Source organism: Myxocyprinus asiaticus, chromosome 43, assembly GCF_019703515.2.
Source record: "Myxocyprinus asiaticus isolate MX2 ecotype Aquarium Trade chromosome 43, UBuf_Myxa_2, whole genome shotgun sequence".
Classification (NCBI taxonomy): domain Eukaryota; kingdom Metazoa; phylum Chordata; class Actinopteri; order Cypriniformes; family Catostomidae; genus Myxocyprinus; species Myxocyprinus asiaticus.
Genome location: NC_059386.1, coordinates 17400008 through 17424533, shown reverse-complemented (window position 1 = coordinate 17424533; position 24526 = coordinate 17400008). Strand labels below are relative to the sequence as shown.

The following is a 24526-nucleotide window of genomic DNA, read 5'->3' as shown; positions in this document are numbered from 1 at the left end:
AGTCCAACAGATACAATCAAGCACCGCCCTACATTATTTAACACCAAATGTTCTATTTCACTTGGAAATACACCATATTACAGAAGCTATGTGTTGTGAATGCATTTCATGTTTTATTTAATGTACATGCTCTCTTCACTTTTCTTAAACATTTCTTTAAAAGAAGGCTGCTGGTCCAGAAGGCAGTCTGGACAAATTTAAGCAGAAATGATCCCAACTGTTAGTGTAGTTACAGATATATGTGTGATTGTATGAGTCTTACAAGCATGGTTCTTCTCCATCTTCATCCTCAGATTTAGCGCTGGCACTCTCACTGTCACTCTCCGGCAACAGAGGCATCACCCTGCAAGAGTAACAAACTTAGATTTCTGTCTTACACTCCGCACACACTTTTCCTGATACGACCTGAGGTCAATATCGAGATTTATTCATTGGCTTGTAATAGACAGAATATTAAATCATCAGCACAAAGATCTCAGCTAACCCTGTGGAATAGAAAACTGTTTCTTTTATTTCACTTGTAATGTTAATCAAGGTTTATTGCACTAAAAAGAGTTCAGTTTAGTTTCACAAAAAACATTTTCTACCCTCTCTCTGACACTTACAATTAAACTTGAGACTTCTGCATGTAAATAACCTCTGTTATGATTTAACAGTGCGTCTCAAGTTGCCAAATACCAAAAAAGCATTGATATGTTAACGTAGGCAGTCATATGTTAAAGAAATAGTTCACCAAAAACTGAAAATTCTCTTATCAATTAATAAGCCATCCCAGATGTGTATGACTTTCTTTCTTCTGCGGAACACAAACGAAGATTTTTAGAAGAATATTTCAGCTCTGTAGGTCCTTACAATGCAAGTGAATGGTCACCAACATTCTGAAGCTTCAAAAGCACATAAAGGCAGCATAAATGTAATCCGAACGACTCCAGTGGTTAAACAATGTTTTCAGAAGCGATATGATAGGTGTGAGTGAGAAACAGATCAATATTTAAGTTCTTTTTTTACTGTCAATATCCACTTTCACATTCTTCTTCTTTTGCTTTTGCAGATTCCCATTATTCATGCATATCACCACCTACTGGACAGGGAGGAGAATTAATAGTAAAAAAAAAGGACTTAAATATTGATCTGTTTCTAACTCACACCTATCATGTCGCTCCTGAAGATATAGTTTAAACCACTGGAGTCGTATGCATATCTTTAATGCTGCCTTTATATGCTTTTTGGAGCTTAAAAATGTTGGTACCCATTCACTTGCATTGTGAGGACCTACAGAGCTGAAATATGCTTCTAAAAATCTTTGTGTTCAGCAGAAGAAAGTCACACATCTGGGATGGCATGAGGGCGAGTACAAAATGTGAGAAAATTTTTGAGTAAATTATCCATTTAATGTAACTATTTTTGGTTTGTCAGCAACTATATAGCAGAAAGAACTATTTCAAAAGAGCAAGGAAAATCCTGTTTTGAATTATATGGCCCGTTTATATATCTATATTTTAGAAACACAGGTGTAAAAAATGAGTAAAAGAGAAAGAAATACAGAGCTGAGTTTTACTTGTGCAGGATGTGGTAGACGGCAAGCTGTAGCGGGCGAGCTTTGAACAGCAGCAGGGGTGAGAGGGTGTTCAGCAGGGTCTGCAGGGGCTCTGGCAGGACGCTCTTTTGATCGGCTACAAACCGAGGAGGTAGTTTATTCTGTGTGAGCAGCTCCACTGGGATGTAGGTGAGAGCCTCCCCCACCGCCCTCAACACCGGCAGGGGGAACAATGGGTCATCTGGTTCTGTAAAGTCCACTGAGAACAGAAGTTTGACATGTTAGCAATAGTGAAAAGTCACAATGATTGACTAGTTGATAAGGCATGCAACAACCAACAAGCTGATATGTGAGGTCGACATATTTAATTAGATTCTCTTTTTTTTTATATACTTGTTTTCTTTAAGTGTGCTGTGCTGTAACACTGGAATTGTTGTGTCTTTAAATTCTACAACTTTGGTTTGTGTTGCGTCTCTCACTGTTCTTTGGTTGTCCTGCACGAGCTTTACATTTTACTTTTACTTTAAAAAGGACATTTCAAAACCCCTACATTTTGTTGTGCTCCATCTAGCTGTTTTTGAATGCAAGAAAGTGTTTTGTAAAACCCACTGCATTCAGGCTCAGGTGAACCTGAAACCAGCCTAATTATTAAGGGCTTTCTTAAGACCGATTTGTTAACTACTCGTTCAGGCAACCACCTGGCAAGTCGATCTGAATAGTAAAAAAAAATTATAATAATTTACATTATTTGTCAGCAGTCCATTTATCAGACATCAAGAAATATTTCCATATAGTCTTGTTTTTAGACCAGATATAGATATTGGTGTTGAGAAAGCCCTTCACAGGACAATACTGCTCGAAATTTAAGTATGTAGGACATTACAGGCACAGAAATAGATCAGATTCTGCAGAAAGGCCCTGGATCCACACACAGTGGACCATTTAAGCCATAAACCATGGATCCTGCAGAGATGGCATCTGCATGTCTGAGTTGACTTTCGCCAATCCACATTAGGGATGTTCACGAGTAATCGACTAATCGAGTAATCATTCTGCACTAGCTAGTCAAATTTTAAAAACGCTATTCGAATATTGCAAATGAAATAAAGTGACGCCCCCTTATGGAGTGCATGGCGCAACCCCATTTGGAGGAACAACGGCCCCTTCTGGAGTAACCCCAGCCTCTTTAGGAGATTTTGCCCCCCTTTTGGAGGTCTCCGGCCTGCAGCTATACCTACTTGGAATCTCTCACCACATCTCGCAGTTACAATTCCGCTGTCCACTGGGTGGGGGGGGGGGGGGCGGGATGTGGATGTGCAGCTTGTTAAGGTGTTTAATGAGAGAGAGAATAAGATATGATGGCGTCTGTGCTTTCAAGCAGAGAAAAGTGTGAAAATACTTGAAATATTGAGATTCTTATTCTATTGGTATTCAAGTTATTTTACTTCCTGAACAAGTTCGGACCCGAGTACATGTTGCTTTCTCAATCATGTGAACCGTGCCACAGTTCAATTGCAACCAAGCTCAAACCACCTCCTACAGACTGTCTCGGGTTCAGTTCCACAGTCAGCTCCCCAGTCTGCAAAACAGCGTTCATATTACCAATATTTTATTCATGTGCTCGGTTTCAGATTAATCTGCCAGTGTGAAAGCCCCATAAGAGGAGTTCACATGAGTTTGTGGAAGATTTGAGATTTCTTCTGAAGCCCACATCTGAGACTCCATCCTGCCTATTCAATCATACGATCCTCCGTCCTCCATAGGCTTCTTCGCAAAATTTACCATCTTCAAACAGACTTCCAGACCATCAACTCAAAGAACCAAAGACAACAGAGCCAAAGAATTTCCTTCCCAACGAACCAAGGATACACAAAAACCTCTAGACTAATGCTTAGCTGGTGCATTAAGATTAATTTCATAACCCCATTTTAAATGAATATGTAGTTAATTAAATAACTGATGGTTTGTTTAGGACATGGTCTGCGAAATTCCATATACTGCCATAAGATCAGCATTCTAGTGATGCACTGAAATGAAAATGTTTGGCCGAAACCGAAATTCTGGAGACACCGGGCCGAAAACCAAAAATGCTTTATATACTGAATATACAGTGCCTTGCAGAAGTATTCAGACCCCTGACAAATTATCTCATATTACTGAATTACAAATGGTGCAATTACATTTTATTTTAAAATACTGGAACTCAAAATCAATTATTGTTAGGTGACATTGGTTTTATGTTGGGAAATATAAAAAAAAAAAATAAATAAATAAATAAATAAATAAAAAGAAAGAAAACTGAAATATCTTGCTTGTATAAGTATTCAACCCCCTGTGCTGAGGAAGCTGCCAGGTTACACTGATGAAATATTGCCCTAACGAGGACACAATTACTTTACCATTGGCATCCACCTGTGAATCATTAAAGTTGCAATCACATTTTCTGGATAAAAAACCCACTGTTGAAGGATCATTGGTCAGGCTGTGAATCTGAAGGAAAATGAAGACCAAAGAACATTCCACAGAGGTTAGCGATAAAGTAATACAAATGCATAGATTATGGAAAGGGTACAAAATAATATCCAAATGTCTGGATATCCCAGTGAGCACAGTTGGATCAATAATCAGGATGTGGAAGCTGCAACACACCACCCAGGCACTGCCAAAAAAAGGCTGTCCCTCAAAACTCAGTGCTCTACCAAAAAGGAGACTTGTGAGAGAAGCCACAGAGAGGCCAACAATCACTTTGAAGGAGCTACAGAGTTCAGTGGCTGGGAGTGGAGTAATGGTGCACCAGTCAACCATATCAAGAGCACTGCATACACTGGCCTGTATGGGAGGGTGGCAAGAAAGAAGCCGTTACTCAGAAAGTACCATCTGAAAGCATGTCTGGAGTTTGCCAGAAAGCATGCGAGTGACCCAGATGCGATGTGGGAGAAGGTTTTGTGGTCAGATGAGACCAAGATAGAGCTTTTTGGCCAAAACTCAAAGCGTTATGTGTGGCGCAAACCTAACATTTCCTATGCCTCAACACACACCATCCCTACAGTGAAGTATGATGGTGGCAGCATCATGCTGTAGGGATGCTTATCATCAGCAGGGACTGGGCATCTTGTTAGAATTGAAGGAAGAATGGATGGAGCAAAATATAGGGAAATACTGCAAGAGAATCTGCTTCAGTCTGCTAAAAAACTGAAGCTTGAGAGGAAATTCACCTTTCAGCTTGACAATGATCCCAAGCACAAGGCCAAACAACATTGGAGTGGCTCAAGAACAAAAAGATAAATGTCTTACAGTGGCCAAGTCAAAGTCCTGATCTCAATCCTATTGAGAATCTATGGCACTATTTGAAAATTTCAGTCCACAAGCGTCACCCAACCAACCTGAACAACCTGGAGTAAATCTGCCAAGAGGAATGGGGGCAAAATCACTTCATCACTGTGTGCAAAGCTGGTACATATGTACCCCAAAAGACTTAAAGCAGTTATTGAAAGCAGATACTTATGCAAGCAAGATATTTCAGATTTTTTTTTTCATAAAAATATTTCCCAACAAAAAAATCAGTCACCTTACAATAATTGATTTTGAGTTTCAATGTTTTAAAATAAAATATCAATCAGAATTAAATTTCAGTGTACCATTTGTAATTCGGTAATATGAAAGAATTGGTCAGGGGTCTGAATACTTTTGCAAGGCACTGTATATATTATTTTTATTAGAATTTGAAATAATTATCTATCTGTCTATGTATGTACACTGGCTGCCAAAAGTTTGGAATAATGTACAGATTTTGCTGTTTCGGAAGGAAATTGGTACTTTAATTCACCAAAGTGGCATTCAACTGATCACAAAGTATAGTCAGGACATTACTGATGTAAAAAACAGCACCATCACTATTTGAAAAAAAAAAAAAAAAGTTATTTTTGATCAAATCTAGACAGGCCCCATTTCTGTTTTCTGTGCCAAAAAACTGAAGATTTCACACAATGGTGTACACTACAGTCTTCAAAGACAAAGGACAACTGGCTCTAACAAGGACAGAAAGAGATGTGGAAGGCCAGATGTACAACTAAACAAGAGGATAAGTACATCAGAGTCTCTAGTTTGAGAAATAGACGCCTCACATGTCCTCAGCTGACAGCTTCATTAAATTCTACCCACTCAACACCAGTTTCATGTACAACAGTAATTAGAAGACTCAGAGGTGCAGGCCTTATGGGAACAATTGCAAAGAAAAAGCCACTTTTGAAACAGTAAAACAAAAAGAAAAAGTTAGAGTGGTCAAAGAAACACAGACATTGGACAACAGATAATTGGAAAAGAGTGTTATGGATCTTAAACCCCATTGAGCTTTTGTGGGATCAGCTAGACTGTAAGGTGCGTGAGAAGTGCCCGACAAGACAGCCACATATATGGCAAGTGCTACAGGAAGCGTGGGGTGAAATGTCACCTGAGTATCTGGACATACTGACAGCTAGAATGCCAAGGATCTGCAAAGCTGTCATTGCTGGATGTGGAGGATTTTTTGATGAGAACTCTTTGAAGTAGTTTAAGAAGTTCTGAACATTTTTTTTTTCAAATTGCAGTAGTAATTTTTCACATTACTAATGTCCTGACTCTACATTGTTATCAGTTGAATGCCACTTTGGTGAATAAAAGTACCAATTTCTTTCCATAAGAGCAAAATCTGTACATTATTCCAAACTTTTGGTCACCAATGTATATACTAACATATACAGTATATACTGTATATAAGCCTATACAGTATATACTGTATATAAGCCTATATTTATATATATATATAAACTGACTTTTGCCTAACATAAGCAAATATTTACTCTACAAAATGCTAATAAAAGTAGACTACCTATGCACAGCACCTATGACAAAAGCATACCTTCCTATTCTAAGTTTTTATTATATCTGTCCATCATCCATATTGTCAATATTGTTGTGAGTGGGGAAAAATAAACTGAGTTTATCTGTGACAGTGTCACTCACTGATCCAGCTTCAGACGAAAAGTGCAAATCTGCCCATTTGCTCGAGACCGCGGGCGACGGATGCAAAGCGGTTTGAATTGGACTTGTGATTTAGAGTGCGGCTTGGCTTGAACAGTAGATGTTTTTTTTTTGTACCATGATATGTGATGGTGGCTCAAGCTAAACGCCCTCACAGCCTCTGAATACACACGGAAAAACACTCTTTATTAATGCGCTGACATTCAAGAGAGTGATCGCTTCATTACTTTTGGGAATGTAGACTTTAATAGGCAAATAGGTAACGCAAATACCAACAGAATGTGTGTTTGCGCTTTAAATATAACCACAGTGTGCTTTCATAATCTCCTTTGAGTGTTTTTGTGCTGTTGAGCTCATTCATGTGGACACACGCATACACTGTAAAAGGAAAAAAACATCCAATCAGAAACAAAAAATGGATACATACACAATCACAAGAGCTAAACGGATCTTCTTTAGTGTGTCTGATATCAACACAGATGAGAAGCACGAATATCCGAAGCTCCTTTAATACAGGTAATCCATTAAAATTATGGATAATTCTGCTCGAAATGTTGCGTTTGTGCTTAATTACATTTCAACCACTTCTGGCAGAAACAGCCCACCATTTTTTCGTGCCTTTTTTGTCTTTTCTGATTTTGTTGCGCTTTAATATCATGCAGTAACACAGTAACATAGTGATTGATGTATGTCGTCATGAAACAGAGACCCTCTTCACCAAATCCAAACACAAGTGGTCACAGCAGATGCATTTAAGCGACCAGGTGTGAACAGCGATGGGTCTCACCTGACCACATCTCACCTGATAACATGTGATAGGATAACCTAAGACGTATCTTAATAACAGGTGTAAACGAGGCCTTTATGTGTGTGCATTAGATTCATTTCTGTGTAGTAGCTGTAGATTAGTACAATAAAGTTTTATCTATATTAAAAAAGAAAGTTGTCAGTGATTCATGCTCAATGTAATTTATTGACATTAAATTGCCTGCTACTTGCTACTTTGCTAATAGTGTTTTTCCACTATATTTAGGATATTATTGTTTGGGCCCATGAGAATAATATCCCCTCTAGGGTTAACAGATATGCTTATTTCAATTTATCGCAGGGCTATAAGATTGAGCAGTCGTAAACATTAATGCTATCAATATTCCCTTTTTGAGCTAAATTTTCCTTACACATAACAGCAGTAATCTAACAACCCAAATCACGGCTTTATATGAAATATTCACTGAAGTACAAAAAAAAGACATTCAAGCAAAAAACTATTTGAAGAGCATCTTGCCCTAAAAAAAATTTTTTTTTCACTCATCAAAAAATATGATTACGGTTTTAAGGGAGTAAACTTCATTTTAAAACATTTAAATTAATAAAAATAATTTGAGTGTTAAGGAATTGTTTAAATGTATTTGTTGCCTTGAAGCAACATTGTGCAACAGTAGAGGAAATAAAGAGAATATTGCAGTTGTTATAGGTTGTTTTATTTAGACTTTTTTGTCTATTACATTAATATTTACAGTTGTGCTCAAAAGTTTGCATACCCTTGGAGAATTGATAATACATGTACCATTTTTAAAGAAAACATAAGTGAGCAGGCGAAACACATTTCTTTTATTTCTTATGGGATTCATATTCAACTGTAGAGAAACAGAATGGCACAATCATAAAACAAAACATGGCAACAAAGAAAAAAATGAAATGACCCCTGTTCAAAAGTCTGCATACTCTTAGTTCTTAATACTGTGTATTGCCCCCTTTAGCATCAATGACAGCGTGCAGTCTTTTGTAATAGTTGTCTACGAGGCCCCAAATTCTTGCAGGTGGTATAGCTGCCCATTCATCTTGGCAAAATGCCTCCAGGTCATGCAAAGTCTTTGGTTGTCTTGCATGAATCACACGTTTGAGATCTCCCGAGTGGCTCGATGATATTAAGGTCAGGAGACTGTGATGACCACTCCAGAACCTTCACCTTTTTCTGCTGTAACCACTGGAGGGTCAACTTGGCCTTGTGCTTAGGGTCATTGTCGTGCTGGAAAGTCCAAGAGCGTCCCATGCGCAGCTTTCATGCAGAAGAATGCAAATTGTCTGCCAGTATTTTCTGATAACATGCTGCATTCATCTTGCCATCAATTTTCACAAGATTCCCCGTGCCTTTAGAGCACACACCCCCAAAACATCAGTGAGCCACCACCATGCTTCATAGTGGGGATAGTATTCTTTTCACTATAGGCCTTGTTGACCCCTCTCCAAACATAGCGCTTATAGTTGACCATAAAGCTCTACTTTGGTCTCGTCACTCCAAATTACAGTGTGCCAGAAGCTGCAAGGCATGTCAAGGTGTTGTCGGGCATATTGTAACCGGGCTATTTTGTGGCATTGACTTCTTTCTAGCAACTCGACCATGCAGCTCATTTTTGTTCAAGTATCGTCGTATTTTGCTCCTTGAAACAACCACACCGTCTTTTTCCAGAGCAGCCTGTATTTCTCCTGAGGTTACCTGTGGGTTTTTCTTTGTATCCCGAACAATTCTTCCGGCAGTTGTGGCTGAAATCTTTCTTGGTCTACCTGACCTTGGCTTGGTATCAAGAGATCCCTGAATTTTCCACTTCTTAATAAGTGATTGAACAGTACTGACTGGCATTTTCAAGGCTTTTGATATCTTTTAATATCCTTTTCAATCTTTATAAAGTTCCATTACCTTGTTACGCAGGTCTTTTGACAGTTCTTTTCTGCTCCCCATGACTCAGTATCTAGCCTACTCAGTGCATCCATGTGAGAGCTAACAAACTCATTGACTATTTATACACCGACACTAATTGCAATTTAAAAAACCACAGGTGTGGGAAATTAACCTTTAATTACCATTTAAACCTGTGTGTGTCACCTTGTGTGTCTGTAACAAGGTCAAACATTCAAGGGTATGTAAACTTCTGATCAAGGCCATTTGGGTGATTTCTGTTATCATTATGATTTAAAAAGGAGCCAAACAAATATGTGATAATAAATGGCTTCATATGATCACTATCCTTAAATAAAAGACGTTTTTTTTTTTTTGCATGATCAGTCATATTTTCAAAATCAGTGCCAAAATTTTACAATTTCTGCCAGGGTATGCAAACTTTTGAGCACAACTGTAGTATAATTTTTTAACAGCATTGCTATTTTTATTTTATTTTTTTCATTTTCTCCCCAATTTGGAATGCCCAATACCCAATGCGCTCTAAGTCCTCGTGGTGGCGTAGTGACTCGCCTCAATCCGGGTGGCAGAGGACGAATCTCAGTTGCCTCCACATCTGAGACTCTCAATCCGCACATCTTATCACGTGGCTTGTTGAGCGTGTTACTGTGGAGACGTAGCACATGTGGAGGTTTCACGCTATTCTCCGCGGCATCCATGCACAACTCACCACATGCCCCACCAAGAGCACCATATAGCGACCACGAGGAGGTTACCCCATGTGACTTTACCCTCCCTAGCAACCGGGCCAATTTGGTTGCTTAGGAGACCTGGCTGGAATAACTCGGCACACCCTGGATTCGAACTCGCTACTACAGGGGTGGCTATTTGCTGTTTTTTAACATTTTTAGTATTCTGACATCTGCAAAATGTAGTGTTATTCATTTTCACAACAAATATTTAAATAAAAACCTGTCTTTTGTTGCCACCAAACTAAACTCATAAAAATCTTCTAAACTTGTTTTTTTATTTTAGTAATGATATGCATTTTATGCAAGATAAGTTAATTAAACAACTTTTTACATTGATTTTATTATGCGTTCAATTGTGGGTTAAGGTGTACTCACCGGGTATCTTAACAAGCAGAGGAAGCAAAAGATTGTGAATTCCCTCCAAGAAAAACTCCTTCCACTCTGAGGTCAGTTCTGGAGGCAGTTGCTCAACCACACCAACAGGGGGTGATGTGAAGAACTCACTCAGCCTCACAATCAGCTTACAGATCTCACAGACAAATAGCTGTACCCAAGGGTTCCAGAACACTCCTATGTTCTCACAGGCAGTCTGCAAAAGACAAAGTCACGTTGTACTGATTAGAAATGACATCCGTTTAGATATTGCCTACATGCACTGTGGTTTTTCGAGTAGGTGTGATTATTTATTAGATCAGCCATATGTGTAAAGCATTACAGACCTCATTTACACCTTGTATTAAAATGTGATCTGTTTAAAATGCAGATTTGATTGGGCGCTGAGGTGGAAATGTCTGGAAGTCACAGGAAAAGTGTCGCAGTGAATCGCTCTGCTGCATATAAACAGTGTGAATGAAGATGAAAGGAGAAATCTCACCTCGAGCCATGCCAGCATTGAGCAAAGCAGGAGATCCCAGTGCGTGTTGTCCAAAACTGTTGGAGAATGATCCACCAGCCAGACCAGGAAACGCATAATCTCGACAGCCAATGACAGCGCTTGACTGGACACTTTTCCCAAGTCACTACAAATGGACAAAGAGAAAATACAATAGATTCTTAGCCCCTTTGCCAAATTCAATGAACAGAAATAAAATAATTCTGTAAAAACAATGAGCTTTAATTTTTTTGTTGATTTTTTCGACTTAAATGTTATTTTCTAAAACAGTTTTGAGAATAAATAGATGTTATTTTTGATATATAATTTCAAATTAATTCACATTTTTGCCACTTGTAAAAAAAATAAAATTATTTTGCATTTTAATACTTTAACATTTATATTACAAAATAAATTATAAACATTACAAAGTTGCCTCCGCATCTGAGACAGTCAACCCGCGCATCTTATCACGTGGCTTGTTGAGTGCGCTGCCACGGAGACATAGCGCGTGTGGAGGCTTCACGCCATCAACCGCGGCAACCACGCTCAATTCACCATGCGCCCCACCGAGAACAAACCATATTATAGCGATCACGAGGAGGTTACCCCATGTGACTCTACCCTCCCTAGCAACCGGGCCAATTTGGTTGCTTAGGAGACCTAGCTGGAGTCACTCAGCACACCCTGGGATTCAAACTAGCGAACTCCAGGGGTGGTAGCCAGCGTATTTTACCACTGAGCTACCCAGGCCCCCGAAAAGTTTAACTTAAAAATGTACATACATTTAGAATTTCTTAGTATTTGGTATGTTTATTGGAAAAATACAGTAGATAGAGGATGTGAAATATTGTGAGTGGGGGGGGGGGGATTGGCTCTCGAAACAGGCCAGATTTGAACCTGTGTCACTCACATGAGAGCCAAGACACACGCACCTGTTGAAAAGGAACCATTCCTCTCTGCTGTTCCTCCATTCAGCAATCGTTGCTACAAAAGCCAATAAGATCTCGTCCTCCACGGCCGTATTGGCCTGTAGACAGCAGAGCAGCACTGCCAGACAAGCACGCACACCTATACACAAACAATGTTATTACTTAACAACATTCAGCCTATGTGTGCACACAAGTGCTCTGTGTATGTGTATTTATCTCACTGTCAGTGCAGTTCTGTTCTCTGTCCTGCCAGTTAAGGAGTTCAGCGACACACAAGGCTATGAGTGATTCTCTCTCCTCATTGGATAGAAATGGACACAGCACCTGCACTGTGCTCACACTGTGTTCTGAGAGGGGGAAGAAACTGTGACAAAAACAAACCACAGAATTAGCAAAAACATCCCCATAGTGTGTTTTTAGACTGACATTTCTTAAAAAACAAACACTGCTGTTCTCCAGATGTGGAACAAGTAATTTGCTGATCATGAGCACATTGTGTGTGTGTGTATACTATGTCAGCAAACAGGTTGATGATAACATCCACACAACACTTTCTATATGCCGTTTACCACATACTATTGCTACTACAACTCTATATGAGGTTAGAAGAATTTAGAAGAATATTTCAGCTCTATACAATGCAAGTGAATGGTGACCAGACCTTTCAAGTTCCAAAAAGCACAAAGGCAGCATAGAAGTATTCCATAAGACTCCAGTGGTTAAATCCATATCATCAAAAGCAATATAAGGTGTGGGTGAGAAACAGATCAATATTTAAATCCTTTTTTACTATACTGATATATTTAAATTTTGATCTGTTTCTCACCCAAAGTGAGTGCACTGCTTCAGAATACATATATTAAACCAATGGAGTCATATGGATTACTTTTATTTTGGAGCTTTAAAGGAATAGTTCACCCAAACATTTACTCACCCTTATGCCATCCCGGATGTGTATGACTCTATTTCTTCAGTAGAACACAAATGAAGATTTTTAGAAGAATTTCTCAACTCTTTTGGTCCATACAATGCAAGTGAATGGGTGCCAAATTTTTGAAGCTCCAAAAATCACATAGGTCAGCATAAAAGTAGTCTAATCCATGTGACTCTAGTGGTTAAATCCATGTCTTCAGAAGCGATTTGATAGGTGTGGGTGAGAAACAGATCAATATTTTAGTCCATTTTTACTATAAACTCTCCTCCCTGCTCAGTCAATCTCCACTTTAACTTTTACATTCTTCTTCTAGTGTTTTTTGTTATTCATATTCTTCATGCATACGCCCTCTACTGGGCAGAAAGAAGAATTTCTAGCAAAAAGGGATTTAAATATTATTCTGTTTATTCTGTTTAATATAAATATTATGGTTCTGGCCAACATTCACTTGCTTTGTATGGACCTACAGAGCTGATATATTCTTCTAAAAATCTTAATTTGTGTTCTTCTGAAGAAGGAAAGTCATACACATCTGGGATGGCATGAGGGTGAGTAAATGATGAGAATTTCCATTTTTGGATGAACTATTCCTGTTAAAATAAATGCCACTTGGCTTGTCAGTTTGTTACATCATAAAATTTTATGTGCCACTTTGGTGTCCAAATATTTTGGGGGGCCACTGTTGGTTTAGATATGTTTTGTCACACTGGAAAACAACATGTCACATGTTTTTTGGTGAATTCTTTACCTTTCTACATTGTTGTATAAGTTCTTGATGTCACTTGGGTCTATTTTGCTGTTCTGCATGTATTTTGCCAGAGAAAGTGACCAGAGGGAGCCTTCTTCCCTTGACCTGCAATTAAAAATGGTGAAACCCAAGGTTAATTAATTCTGCCCATTAAAAGCTTATTAAAGACATTTCACATAAGACAGCTACTTTATGTGGGTACCAAAAAGTGATTAAGGACAGACTGATAAAGAAAAATGGACATTTCTTAAAAGGACAATATGAATGAGTTTACCTTGTGAAAAGTGTGTCTATAAAATTGGTTTTGATCATGACGTTGTTGTGGATTCTCTCCTCTAAGGTCCAGGACTGCAGTAGTTTATGATATTCAGACACGATGAGAGGGGAGAGCTCCATTTCATCACACCACTGTAGTGCATAGAGAATCTCTGAAACTACACATAACACAATATATACTGTTAAAAACAGGTATCTATTTTCAATCAGTGTTATTATTCAAAATGATATCAAATTAAAACATGGAAAGAGGAATAATCATCTAGCCCAAAGCTAGCTTGTTGCTAAATGTTTTGAAAATAGATTTTAAAATTTTAGGAAAAATATAATTTTCCACATTAATGAGTAATCAGACTTTTTTATTTTTATTTTGGGGATTTGTAACTTTATTGGACAGATACACTAAAGATAGGACAGGAATTTATTGGATAAAGAAATAGGGAACGGGATGGGGACACGTCACAGGGTGGACTCGAACTTGAATCACCTAAATGAACACTGTATGTACAGAGCAAATCCCTTATAGAGACAGCTCACCCAAAAATTAATTCCTTTCTTCTGCAAAACACAATAGATGTTAGACAGAATGTTAGCCTTAGTCACTATTCACTTTCATTGTATGGAAAAAAAAAATATGCATTGAAAGTTAATGGTGACTGAAGCTAACATCCTGCTGAACATCCTATTTTGTGTTTCACAGAAGGGAGTCATACAGGTTTGGAACAACATGAGGATGAGTAAATAATGACAATTTTCATTTTTGGGTGAACCACCCCTTTAACTTCTGTTCCATGTGTCTGAGAGCAGATGCTTTCACTTACACTTTATTTTGAATGTGTAAAGCAAGTGTGCATCTGTTTTTAAGGATGTTTTCACCTATGTGTTTGAGATCAGGAATTTCAGGGAAGTCTGGCTCCACCTGCTGGTCATCAGGTGACACTGCAGTGAGAATGATTCTCCCCAGTACTGCACTGACACACAGGTGGGCAGGCAGCCTGTTGGATGCCTTGAATTTCCACACGTCCATACAGGGATATTCACCCGTCACTCTGAGATGGCCACACAGTAGAGGGTGTTTCACCCACTGCAGAGATACATAGTGAAAGCTGATTCGTTTAACAGGTATACTGGAATTTATTCACAGAAAACCAACATATATACATAAATAAACACGGCAGATTGCTTGCACCAAAAAAAGCTGGTGAGAATCCATGATTAAACTCTAAAGAAAGAGCAATATGCCAACATAAGTACCTTTTGTTCGTGAAACGAACGAAATTTGGGGCCAAATCAGTGGTTGTGCAATAATTTCATCTCAAAATCGGTCTGCATTTGGCATGTTTGCTTTATTCGAGTGTCATTTGTGATTGGTTGAGTACCTGTGGAGGCAGTGCCCGTCTGATGCAGCTCCACTCCTCTTCAGTAGGGGTCAGACAACAGATGAACTGAGACAGGAGATGGCTGCTCTTCTGGGCTGAGCTGATAGTTTGGGCCAGACTCTCCACAGCCTGCACAAGAACCTGGAGACTGTGATATATAACAGACTAAACTGAATCTAGGTGAACAATATGGGTTTGGAGGATCAAAAGCCCCCTTTTTTTCTTTACATTTTCAGCACAAAAAACAAGTCATTTTTATTTGAATAGTGCTTTTGACAACACACATCATTTCAAAGCAGCTTTACAGAAAATTATGCTTCAACAGTAAAACCTGTAATATAGTAATGTCTTCGAGTCATAATAGTGCGGTAAAAAAAAGAGACATGACTGTAAATCGTGCCTTAAAATAAATAATAGAAAATTATTATATTTATATTTAGACCCCAATGAGAAAGCTGAAGGTGACTGTCAAGGAACACAAAACTCCATAAGATGTTGGTTAATGGAGAAAAATAACTTTGGGGGAAACCAGTTACCCTCTGGCTAAACAGCATGAATATAATGCCAATATTAGTTATTTATGTGTAGTACAAGTCAAGATTTGAAATTAGCAAACCAAGTAAGTGTTAGCGGCCAACGTTTAAACAAAAAGATATTGTATTAACTGTAAGATTAATGACTTAAGTCTTAGAATTTACATTCTTAAATTCTAACATTGCATCTCTATAAACACATACTGCAATGATGCATTGTTTTTTTTTTAAACTGTCCGCAGGCCAAACAATTAAAGTATCTTCTTTTTTTAAAAACAAAACATATGGAAACATGGTTAAAGAATAAATAAGTTGCAATTTATATGGGACGTTTATGTGTTTAGCATTTGAAGCTGCAAGATGTACTATTTACAAAAAAAAAAAAAAAAAAAATCACATTTATCTTGAGACTGCTGTTAAAAGAGGCCAAACCTTTTAAGTGTCAGTGGCGCGGTGAGCAGCTGACTTTTAGCCCAGACTGCAACACTGTGGAGGAGGGTGCCCTTCGTGACTCCTGCACCCAGGTGAGTGATCAGTGAATGAACTCCAGCTGCGTAGGCGTGTTTCAGCTTCAGGAGAAGAGCATCTATTGAGCAGCCAAGAAACACACACACCACAGCAGACATCCATTTATCTTAAATGCTTTAGCACACACAGTTAGCATTTCACATTTAAATGTGATAGTGTATAATATGGTTCTCTATCTAAAGACATTGATCACTCATTTTGGGTGTTTAATTGTGGTACCAGTGGAGAGTAATATTTTAAGAGCAACAAATCATGGATGGATGGATGGATGGATGGACAATAACTATGTGCCAAGTATAGCAGAAAAAGAAAAAAAAAATCTGGGGGAAATTCTGGAACTCTTTCAAAAGACTGCAGTATTTACCTGAGAGGTGAGTGATGGTTTGGTCTTGGGCACACAGCTGGAAAACAGTAATAAGCAGCTCCTCAGCAGATGCCAGCAGCAGGCAGCTCTTAACTGAAGAGAAGAAGGTGGCAGCCACATCAGAGATGAAAGAGACCAGCGGCTCCATGTTCCCAGCATCTGACATGCCCTTCGCTTCCGACAGGGTGGCGTGGAGCTTGTCAATGATCTGTTCCACATACACCTTGCCTATGAGAGGCTCTGGGGAGAGATAAAATTGCAGGAAAACACCATTTACTGTGAAATTTAGACAAAGGCATGGCTTACTTTCTTAAAGAGATCCATTCTCTGTGAATATTGCAAATGAAAGCATTTTGCACAAAATGTAATCATTAAAAATTCATTAATGTATACTGCCCTTCCAAAGTTTAATATATGGTCCATTATATTTCACTTAACAAATTCGCCTCTAAAATTTCAGTGGTTCAAATTCGGTTGGAAATGTAACCTTGTACATCATGGCATTGCAGGAAAAGCAGTAGAGTGCCGATGCACAATCTTCACTTGCTGCTACAAGGCTTCACCACTAGGTGGTGCAATCGGGTGATGATGAAGATCAAGAGCAACCAGGAGTGTGTGCAATTCAGGGTGCTTTTTTCAAAGACATGTGGGTGGGGCTTAAATTGCACATATCTGGATATGACTGAATCGAAACATATCAGGCTTTTATATTATTGGTTAATTTCATCTGATGGTATGCAGAAATGTGCCTCACCATTATTGTGCTGCTGTGACAAGGCGAGGCTGATAAGAGGCCATCCGTGATGGGAAGACAGAGGAGAGGAGGAGGATCCAAGAAGACCCACTGCACACAGCTCTCCAGCCAAACCCACCAACCTCTCCCCTAACACGGGACCCCTCAGCCAGCCAACACACACCTCCACACGGACAGGATCTGCACAAGCCTGGAAAAGAGAGAAGAAAATATTTAGTTAGCACAAAGAGTACTCAAACAAATGCAACCTTATTGAAAAGAAGTCGTAAAAATAACAGGCACCTTTTCGATAAGTTGAAGGGTCACAGCCCAATTCAAATCCCTCTGTTGTGAAGAGACAAAAAAAAAAAAATCAATCATTTGAATATTATTGTTGTTGTCGTTGTCCATATAAATAGACAGATTAATGTTTCACACAGTGCAATATCTAGCTAGTTAAATATTTTGGAGCAGTGTAAAAAAGAAATGATATTCACTATAGAAATACTATTCCATGACTTCTAAGATTTTATTAATTCACATAACTTTTCAAGGCCTGGAAATCACAGTTTTTAAAATTCCCTGATACTTCCAGGTTTTACATGACTGTGGGAATCCTGAGTGGTAAAATCATTCTAACACATGGCCTCTCATGGTTTTTGCTTCAATATATCACTTTCTTACGCTGATGTGGTTGAGGATCGCAGTCTTGTCCGCACTGGAGCTGCAGCACTGCAGAGAACTGAACACCATGCCCACCAGAAAGTCTGTGTCCCTCCTGCCTTCCTGTCTCAGCCACACAGCCACTCTCTGTAGGAGGAAGTGGACAGCTGGGCATTCAGCGAGCGGTCCGAGCTCCAACCCCATTTCAGGCTTCATTTCCTTTGGCTTCAACAGCACCTGGAACACCTGAGGGCTTGGAAACGCCCCAAGCAGCTGAGACAAAAACCGCAGGTGCCTTTCCGAGTCTCGTTCGCTCACGTACACCATGTTGAGCTTGGCCAACTGGCACACCAAATCCAACAGGTGCCCGGTTCTCAAGGGACAGTCTTGTTTCTCTTGCCCATCCGTGGGCTCCACCACTGGAGTTGTCCTTTGAGGTTCCTCCCCTTGGCTTCTTTCTTCTTGGTCCATGAAGCAGATTTTCACTGCTTTCTTCTTCTTGTTCTGTTTAATGGTACAGCTGTTTGGGTTCTGCATAATTTGAAGGAGTAACGCAATGCCCTCCAAAGTGGTTCGATCAGCTTCCTCACAGTCAACGTAGCGTGTGCACAGTTGACTCAAACCCTCCCAAAAGTCTGAGAGCAGTCTTTGGAAGGTGGCGGCTTCTTTCCCAGCCGCACGCTTCTCCCATGACAGCAGCATATCGGAGACCTGAAGGAACAAAGGACCAGCCTGCAGAGATGGGTTCCCCAGAGCTCTGTCAATCAAAGGCAGGAGCTGTGAAGCAAGAGATAGACATATGAGACTCGAACCCATATATACACACAAGAAATACATCTTTTGCTGTTTCAAGAGCTGTAACTATCAAGTTATGTCTGCGAAATTATCAGCACTTATTATGTTTGGATGGACAGATATTCTGAATGAAGTCTACACACATATTCTAAAACATTCTTCAGTGTTGTCTGTTTAACCTTCTCTGGACACTGCTATGCCATTATTTGAACAAGTTATTTCCATTCCAGTATATTATGGTGGTATCATAGATTTCAGATTAATATGCCCCGAAATGTCACATAATTCATGGTGGTTGGTGGCATTAAATGTCAATTAGACAAGCTCTTGCTGTCAAAGTTGGCTGTTGTTGAATAAGCTGCAAAGTGGACCAGACTTTAAGCCCACTGTCTAAGTTAGACTCTGAGAGACTACTCTCCTCATGACCAACAGACCTGTTCTGAGATGAGCATGTTCTGTATGCTTTTCTGCTCCTGCTCGTCTCCAGCATTCTGCAGCATGATAAAACGCAAGCACTCCATCATGGCAAAAATGATGGCAGCACACTCTGAGGGACTGGACGTGGCACGCTCACTGGACAATCTGGATCAAACATGAATGTACAAATTTGAGTGTTCAAAGTTCAGTAATGTGCTAGTAAAAAAGTTAATGAAAGATCAAATGTATTATAAATTATAGATTCATTATTAATAATAAAATATCAATATGTTATAAATTAGTTTGGTTTTTCATTCTCCAAGTAATTAACTGTACACAAATGTACAAACAAAACAACAGACACATTTTGAATTCACAAAACTTTAGTAGGGCTCCCTATTTGTCCAACTAAGTTATGAATTAAGATTCTGAAAAACATGAAATTCTTTACCCCTGAATGACTGATGTGAGGAAAGTTCTAGCAAAGTCCAGTTCAGGCTGGGTGACCTCTGCTGGAAGTTTGCTGATGAAAGGGAGCAAATTTGGGTGCAAACTTGTCGCCAGACCTCGACCTCCCTCTTTAAGAAGCACCCAGAGCTTTGGCATCACACCTTTCCTGGCACTAACATGTGTCCAACAGTTCTGCATGAAATCAGAATAGCTCTGGTTAGTCAATGGTGATAACAGTGAGTTTGAACCACCACTAACAATAGGATATATAAAAGGTGCAATAGTGTACAGTATAATTATAATGCAAAAAAATATGGGACACATTTTACAGTCATCTGTATAATAAATAATCAGTCTTACCTCAACACAGGAGAGAATATGGAGTACCGCTTCCCACAGAGGTGGCAACACCACTGGGTCGGTGTCGTCAATTGACAGCAGCACAGCAGAACACACTCGAGCTGCCTCTGCTTGGATCATCTGGGGCGTGTGCACGCACATCGTGGCTATCACCTCAAAGAACGCCCCTCGAATCTAGAAAGAGACAATATAGTATCATTAAAAACACCTGATGTGACTCATTAAGATAAAATTACATAAAATAAATTATACATACAAGTATACTGGCAAATATTTGAAATAGTTTCATATTAAGGGCAGACAAGACCATATCCTAACAAGGCACAAGACGAAAAGTTTCCAGGGTCAAGCAATTGTTCTGCCCTTGCTGAAAGTAAAACACTTTGCAAAGTGACAAAAATCAATGCCAGAGAACGTTTGTTGAGCATATTTGTTGCATTTTGGGCCAATGAGATTTCACACTTAACATGGTGGCACTCTACACAAAGTGAATATCTGGCTCACCTGTGGAGTCTGGTGTTTGCTGTACTTCCAGAACTTGCCCTGTGTGATGAGCTGTGTCAACCGCTCCTTTAGCACCTCTCTGTCCTGCTCAGGTAAAACACTAAGCAGTCTCTTGAGGGCCAACAGAGAGCTGGTCAGCAGACGGATGTACTTAGCTTCTCTCTCCTCTTCTGGCACACTCCTACACAAAGAAACATTAACAGTAGGGCAATATATCAAAGAAAACCAAAAGTTTAAGTTTGCAAGGCATAAAAAAAGATATGTATGATCAACGAACGTCTGATCAAAGTGATGACGCAGCACTGTCCCGATAGAGCAAGTGAAAGCTCTATTAAGTGGGCCATCCTGACCCCATCCTTATTTTTTGACCATCAAGTTCATTCTGTACATATCACACACTTACTGTGGGTCACTAAGAGTGTCAGCTGTTTCTTTTAGCAGATTGTCTTGAAGAACCTGAGGATCACAAAAGATATCAGCCACATGTAAAACAGTAGCTGAGCCAAGAAGTAAAGTATTGATCAGTTAAACAATGAATGCACCAAACTCATTTGTCTCTGCAATGTTAAAGTCAGTTTTTAAATCAAAGATGTAGTGGGCAGTGAGTGTTGTTTTAGTGAGTGATATCATTTAGTCTCACTGTACACAAAAGCTTCATCTTACATTTAGAACTTCATCTTTACAGAAGCTGATGGCCTCAGCCTGTTTGTTAAGGGGAAAGGTGGCCTGGAAAGCAGCGCTGGCGGCTGATGCTGCAGGAGAGTATGTGTCACACTGAGCGATAAGCCAGTGACCCATGATGCTCTTCAGGTAGGGGGCCAGATTCCTCTTTACTTTTAAAATCAGCTGCTCAAAGGCCTGCTGTGTGGCCTCTCGCACACGGCGGTCATGATCCTGATAAAAAAGAAAAACAGTACATTTAGAAAATGGAAATGTGCTACCGTTTATAGTTACAAAAACACAACTGTGTGACTGTGCTGCTATAAAGAAAAGCAGATCACGTAGTGTTGACATTCTTTTCTCACCACTGATATTCGGCAGTATATCCGGGGCCAGTACGGGAGGACACCCTTCACAACATCAGACTGGCGCTCTTGACACATCACTCCAAACTCCTGCACTGCCTGAAATACACATTAAAGGAATAATTCACCCACAAATGAAAATTCTCTCATCATTTACTCACCCTCATGCCATTCCAGATGTGTATGACTTTCTTTCTTATGCTGAACACAAAGATTTTTAGAAGAATATCTCAGCTCTGTAGGTTCATACAATGCAATTAAACAGTGATCAAAACTTTGAAGCTCCAAAAAGCATATAAATGCTGCATAAAAGTAATCCATAAGAGTACAGCTCTTTAATCCATGTCTTCTGAAGCTATCCAAACGGTTTTTGTTGCGACCAGACCAAAACAAATTTTTCACTATAAATCTTGACATCTGCAGTCTCCTTGGCAATCATGATTACAAGCTCGATTACACTTGCTAGCACCATCTAGCATCCTGATTCTTCTGAAGACATGGATTAAATCGCTGGAGTTTTATGGATTTCTTTTATGCTGTGTTAATGTGCTTTTTGGAGATTCAACGTTTTGGTTATCATTCACTTGCATTATATGGATCTACAGAGCTGAGATATTCTTCTAAAAATCTTTGTGTTCAGCAGAAGACAAAGTCATACACATCTGGGATGACATGAGGGTGAGTAAATGATGAGAGAATGTTTTTATTTTTGGGTGAACTATTACTTTAACCAGCATTAATGGGTCATTCAAGTACTACTGAGTAACCTAATTATTGAATATTACTGCAACAAATAAGTGAACCACTTTGTTATTTACATAAACTATTTTGTAGATGTATAAATTACATTACGTTTTTGTAACATATTGTAATGTTTTCCTGTTTATAAATATGAAATGGCAGATATCGCTCCATGGTCTTTCTTCTCACATAATAAGATCATTAAAAACAATTCCGCTTTGTGTAAGGGTGCTGATCACTCTGGCAGGAGTTATTTTGTAACATCCATCATGTCAGACCAAACCAATTCTTATGGCCTTCTCTAGAGGACATTCACTGGTACCAACAAAATCCCCAGCTGAGAAAAAGGATGACCATACTGCTACTTAACATGTTCACAAAATAAATTCATATGAAAGCCAATGTGTTCATTTGTAAATACTCTTCCATACCAACAAAATATGTGCTTACCAGAGATTACCCTGACATTGCTCACTCATCAAACCTCTAAAATTGTCCTAAAAATAAACGCTCATTCATAAACAGTGGACACTGAGATGGAGTTCAGATTGCAGCAATCATACCTTTAATTTAGTAACTGCATCTCTCTTAGACAACTTCCGCAAAACCAGGCGAAAGTCTGCATCAACTAGATTGTCTATCTCTTCAGCTCCTTGGACAGCAGGTACATATCCTGGATCACTGGAGGTCGAAACACCAAATCCAACAAACCCAGGTACGACACCGCTCTCCCTGGCCAACAGATCAGCAGCCCTGCCACTGCTGGATGGCTGAAAGAGAGAAACAGCTGTTATTATTACACATCCATCTCATCTCTAACCTGTGCACAGATTGTATACCCATCAAGCCCTAAAATACTTTGTTACAGTATATATATACACACACTGGCAGCCAAACGTTTAGAATAATGTACAGATTTTGCTCTTATGGAATGAATTTGATACTTTTATTCACCAAAGTGGCATTCAATTGATCACAATGTAGAGTCAGGACATAAAAAAACTTCCCGAACTTCTTCAAATAGTTCTCATCAAAAAATCCTCCACATGCAGCAACGACAGCTTTGCAGATCCTTGGCTTCTAGCTGTCAGTTTGTCCAGATACTCAGGTGACATTTCACCCCACGCTTCCTGTAGCACTTGCCATAGATGTGGTTGTCTTGTCGGGCACTTCTCACCACCTTACAGTCTAGCTGATCCCACAAAAGCTCAATGGGGTTAAGATCCATAACACACTTTTCCAATTATCTGTTGTCTAATGTCTGTGTTTCTTTGCCCACTCTAACCTTTTCTTTTTGGTTTTCTGTTTCAAAAGTGTTTTTTTCTTTGCAATTGTTCCCATAAGGCCTGCACCCCTGAGTCTTCTCTTTACTGTTGTACATGAAACTGGTGTTGAGCGGGTAGAATTCAATGAAGCTGTCAACTGAGGACATGTGAGGCATCTATTTCTCAAACTAGAGACTCTGATGCACTTATCCTCTTGTTTAGTTTCTAGAGAAAGCCGTTTCTTTTTTGCCATTTTTGACCTAATATTGACCTTAAGACATGCCAGTCTATTGCATACTGTGGCAACTCAAAAACAAACACATAGACAATGTTAAGCTTCATTTAATGAACCAAATAGCTTTCAGCTGTGTTTGATATTAAAAAAAGAATTTCACTGTATATGTGCAAATGTATAATGTGTGATAAATAAATACAATTATTATTATTATTAAATGGAGTGATGGTGCTGTTTTTTACATCAGTCATGTTCTGACTCTACTTTGTGATCAGCTGAATGTCACTTTGGTGAATTAAAGTACCAATTTCCTTCCGAAACAGCTAAATCTGTACATTATTCCAAACTTCTGGCCAACAGTGTGTATATTCAGGTTACTTCATTTATGCACTTTCTGCCTCATTACGCAACAAACACGTGACGTCACGAACGTGTGACGTACACAATAAAAAAGCTTGACTAGGATCCACTGTTCCACAAACGATAAAACAATCATACTTTTAAAATAAATGAGAGTGAATACATCTATATTATTTCTGTATCGTATAGTTTATCATTTTATCAACACAACACAAGCCATTTATAAAGACAAGTGTTCAGCTCACTAATCTATTATTTAATTGTTTGGCCTGTAGATATAAACCGGCTACAATTCGAGAAACGTTCACTTGTCTTACCCGCACATTTCCTTTCGTTCTCTGTTTATTTTTGCCACCCATGCTGGAGTCGGAAAAGCGTTTTCCGACTTCTGTTAGTACAGTCACACTAATGGCGCACAATTATTACGT

At 39.1% G+C, this 24526-nt stretch overlaps 1 protein-coding gene across 2 annotated transcripts in view; it reads right to left on the bottom strand.

The window, feature by feature from the left end:
* ltn1 (listerin E3 ubiquitin protein ligase 1) overlaps nucleotides 1-24525 on the bottom strand; it is a 30730-nt gene extending 6205 nt beyond the window's left edge. For both annotated transcript variants that reach the window (XM_051684915.1, XM_051684916.1), the window contains exons 1-24: nucleotides 24416-24525; nucleotides 22802-23008; nucleotides 21498-21596; nucleotides 21136-21366; nucleotides 20876-20928; nucleotides 20473-20653; nucleotides 19969-20142; nucleotides 19610-19800; nucleotides 19176-19323; nucleotides 17968-18723; nucleotides 17587-17628; nucleotides 17305-17494; nucleotides 16551-16790; nucleotides 16091-16244; nucleotides 15126-15273; nucleotides 14623-14830; nucleotides 13745-13904; nucleotides 13471-13575; nucleotides 12010-12152; nucleotides 11792-11927; nucleotides 10860-11004; nucleotides 10361-10574; nucleotides 1559-1796; nucleotides 263-343 (exon numbers count right to left, since the gene is read on the bottom strand). In XM_051684915.1, the coding sequence (XP_051540875.1) occupies nucleotides 263-343; nucleotides 1559-1796; nucleotides 10361-10574; nucleotides 10860-11004; nucleotides 11792-11927; nucleotides 12010-12152; nucleotides 13471-13575; nucleotides 13745-13904; nucleotides 14623-14830; nucleotides 15126-15273; nucleotides 16091-16244; nucleotides 16551-16790; nucleotides 17305-17494; nucleotides 17587-17628; nucleotides 17968-18723; nucleotides 19176-19323; nucleotides 19610-19800; nucleotides 19969-20142; nucleotides 20473-20653; nucleotides 20876-20928; nucleotides 21136-21366; nucleotides 21498-21596; nucleotides 22802-23008; nucleotides 24416-24457 (4286 nt within the window). In that variant the 5' untranslated portion in view covers nucleotides 24458-24525. The remainder of the gene's footprint in view (nucleotides 1-262; nucleotides 344-1558; nucleotides 1797-10360; nucleotides 10575-10859; nucleotides 11005-11791; nucleotides 11928-12009; nucleotides 12153-13470; nucleotides 13576-13744; nucleotides 13905-14622; nucleotides 14831-15125; nucleotides 15274-16090; nucleotides 16245-16550; nucleotides 16791-17304; nucleotides 17495-17586; nucleotides 17629-17967; nucleotides 18724-19175; nucleotides 19324-19609; nucleotides 19801-19968; nucleotides 20143-20472; nucleotides 20654-20875; nucleotides 20929-21135; nucleotides 21367-21497; nucleotides 21597-22801; nucleotides 23009-24415) is intronic.
* Nucleotide 24526: the final 1 nt, after the last annotated feature.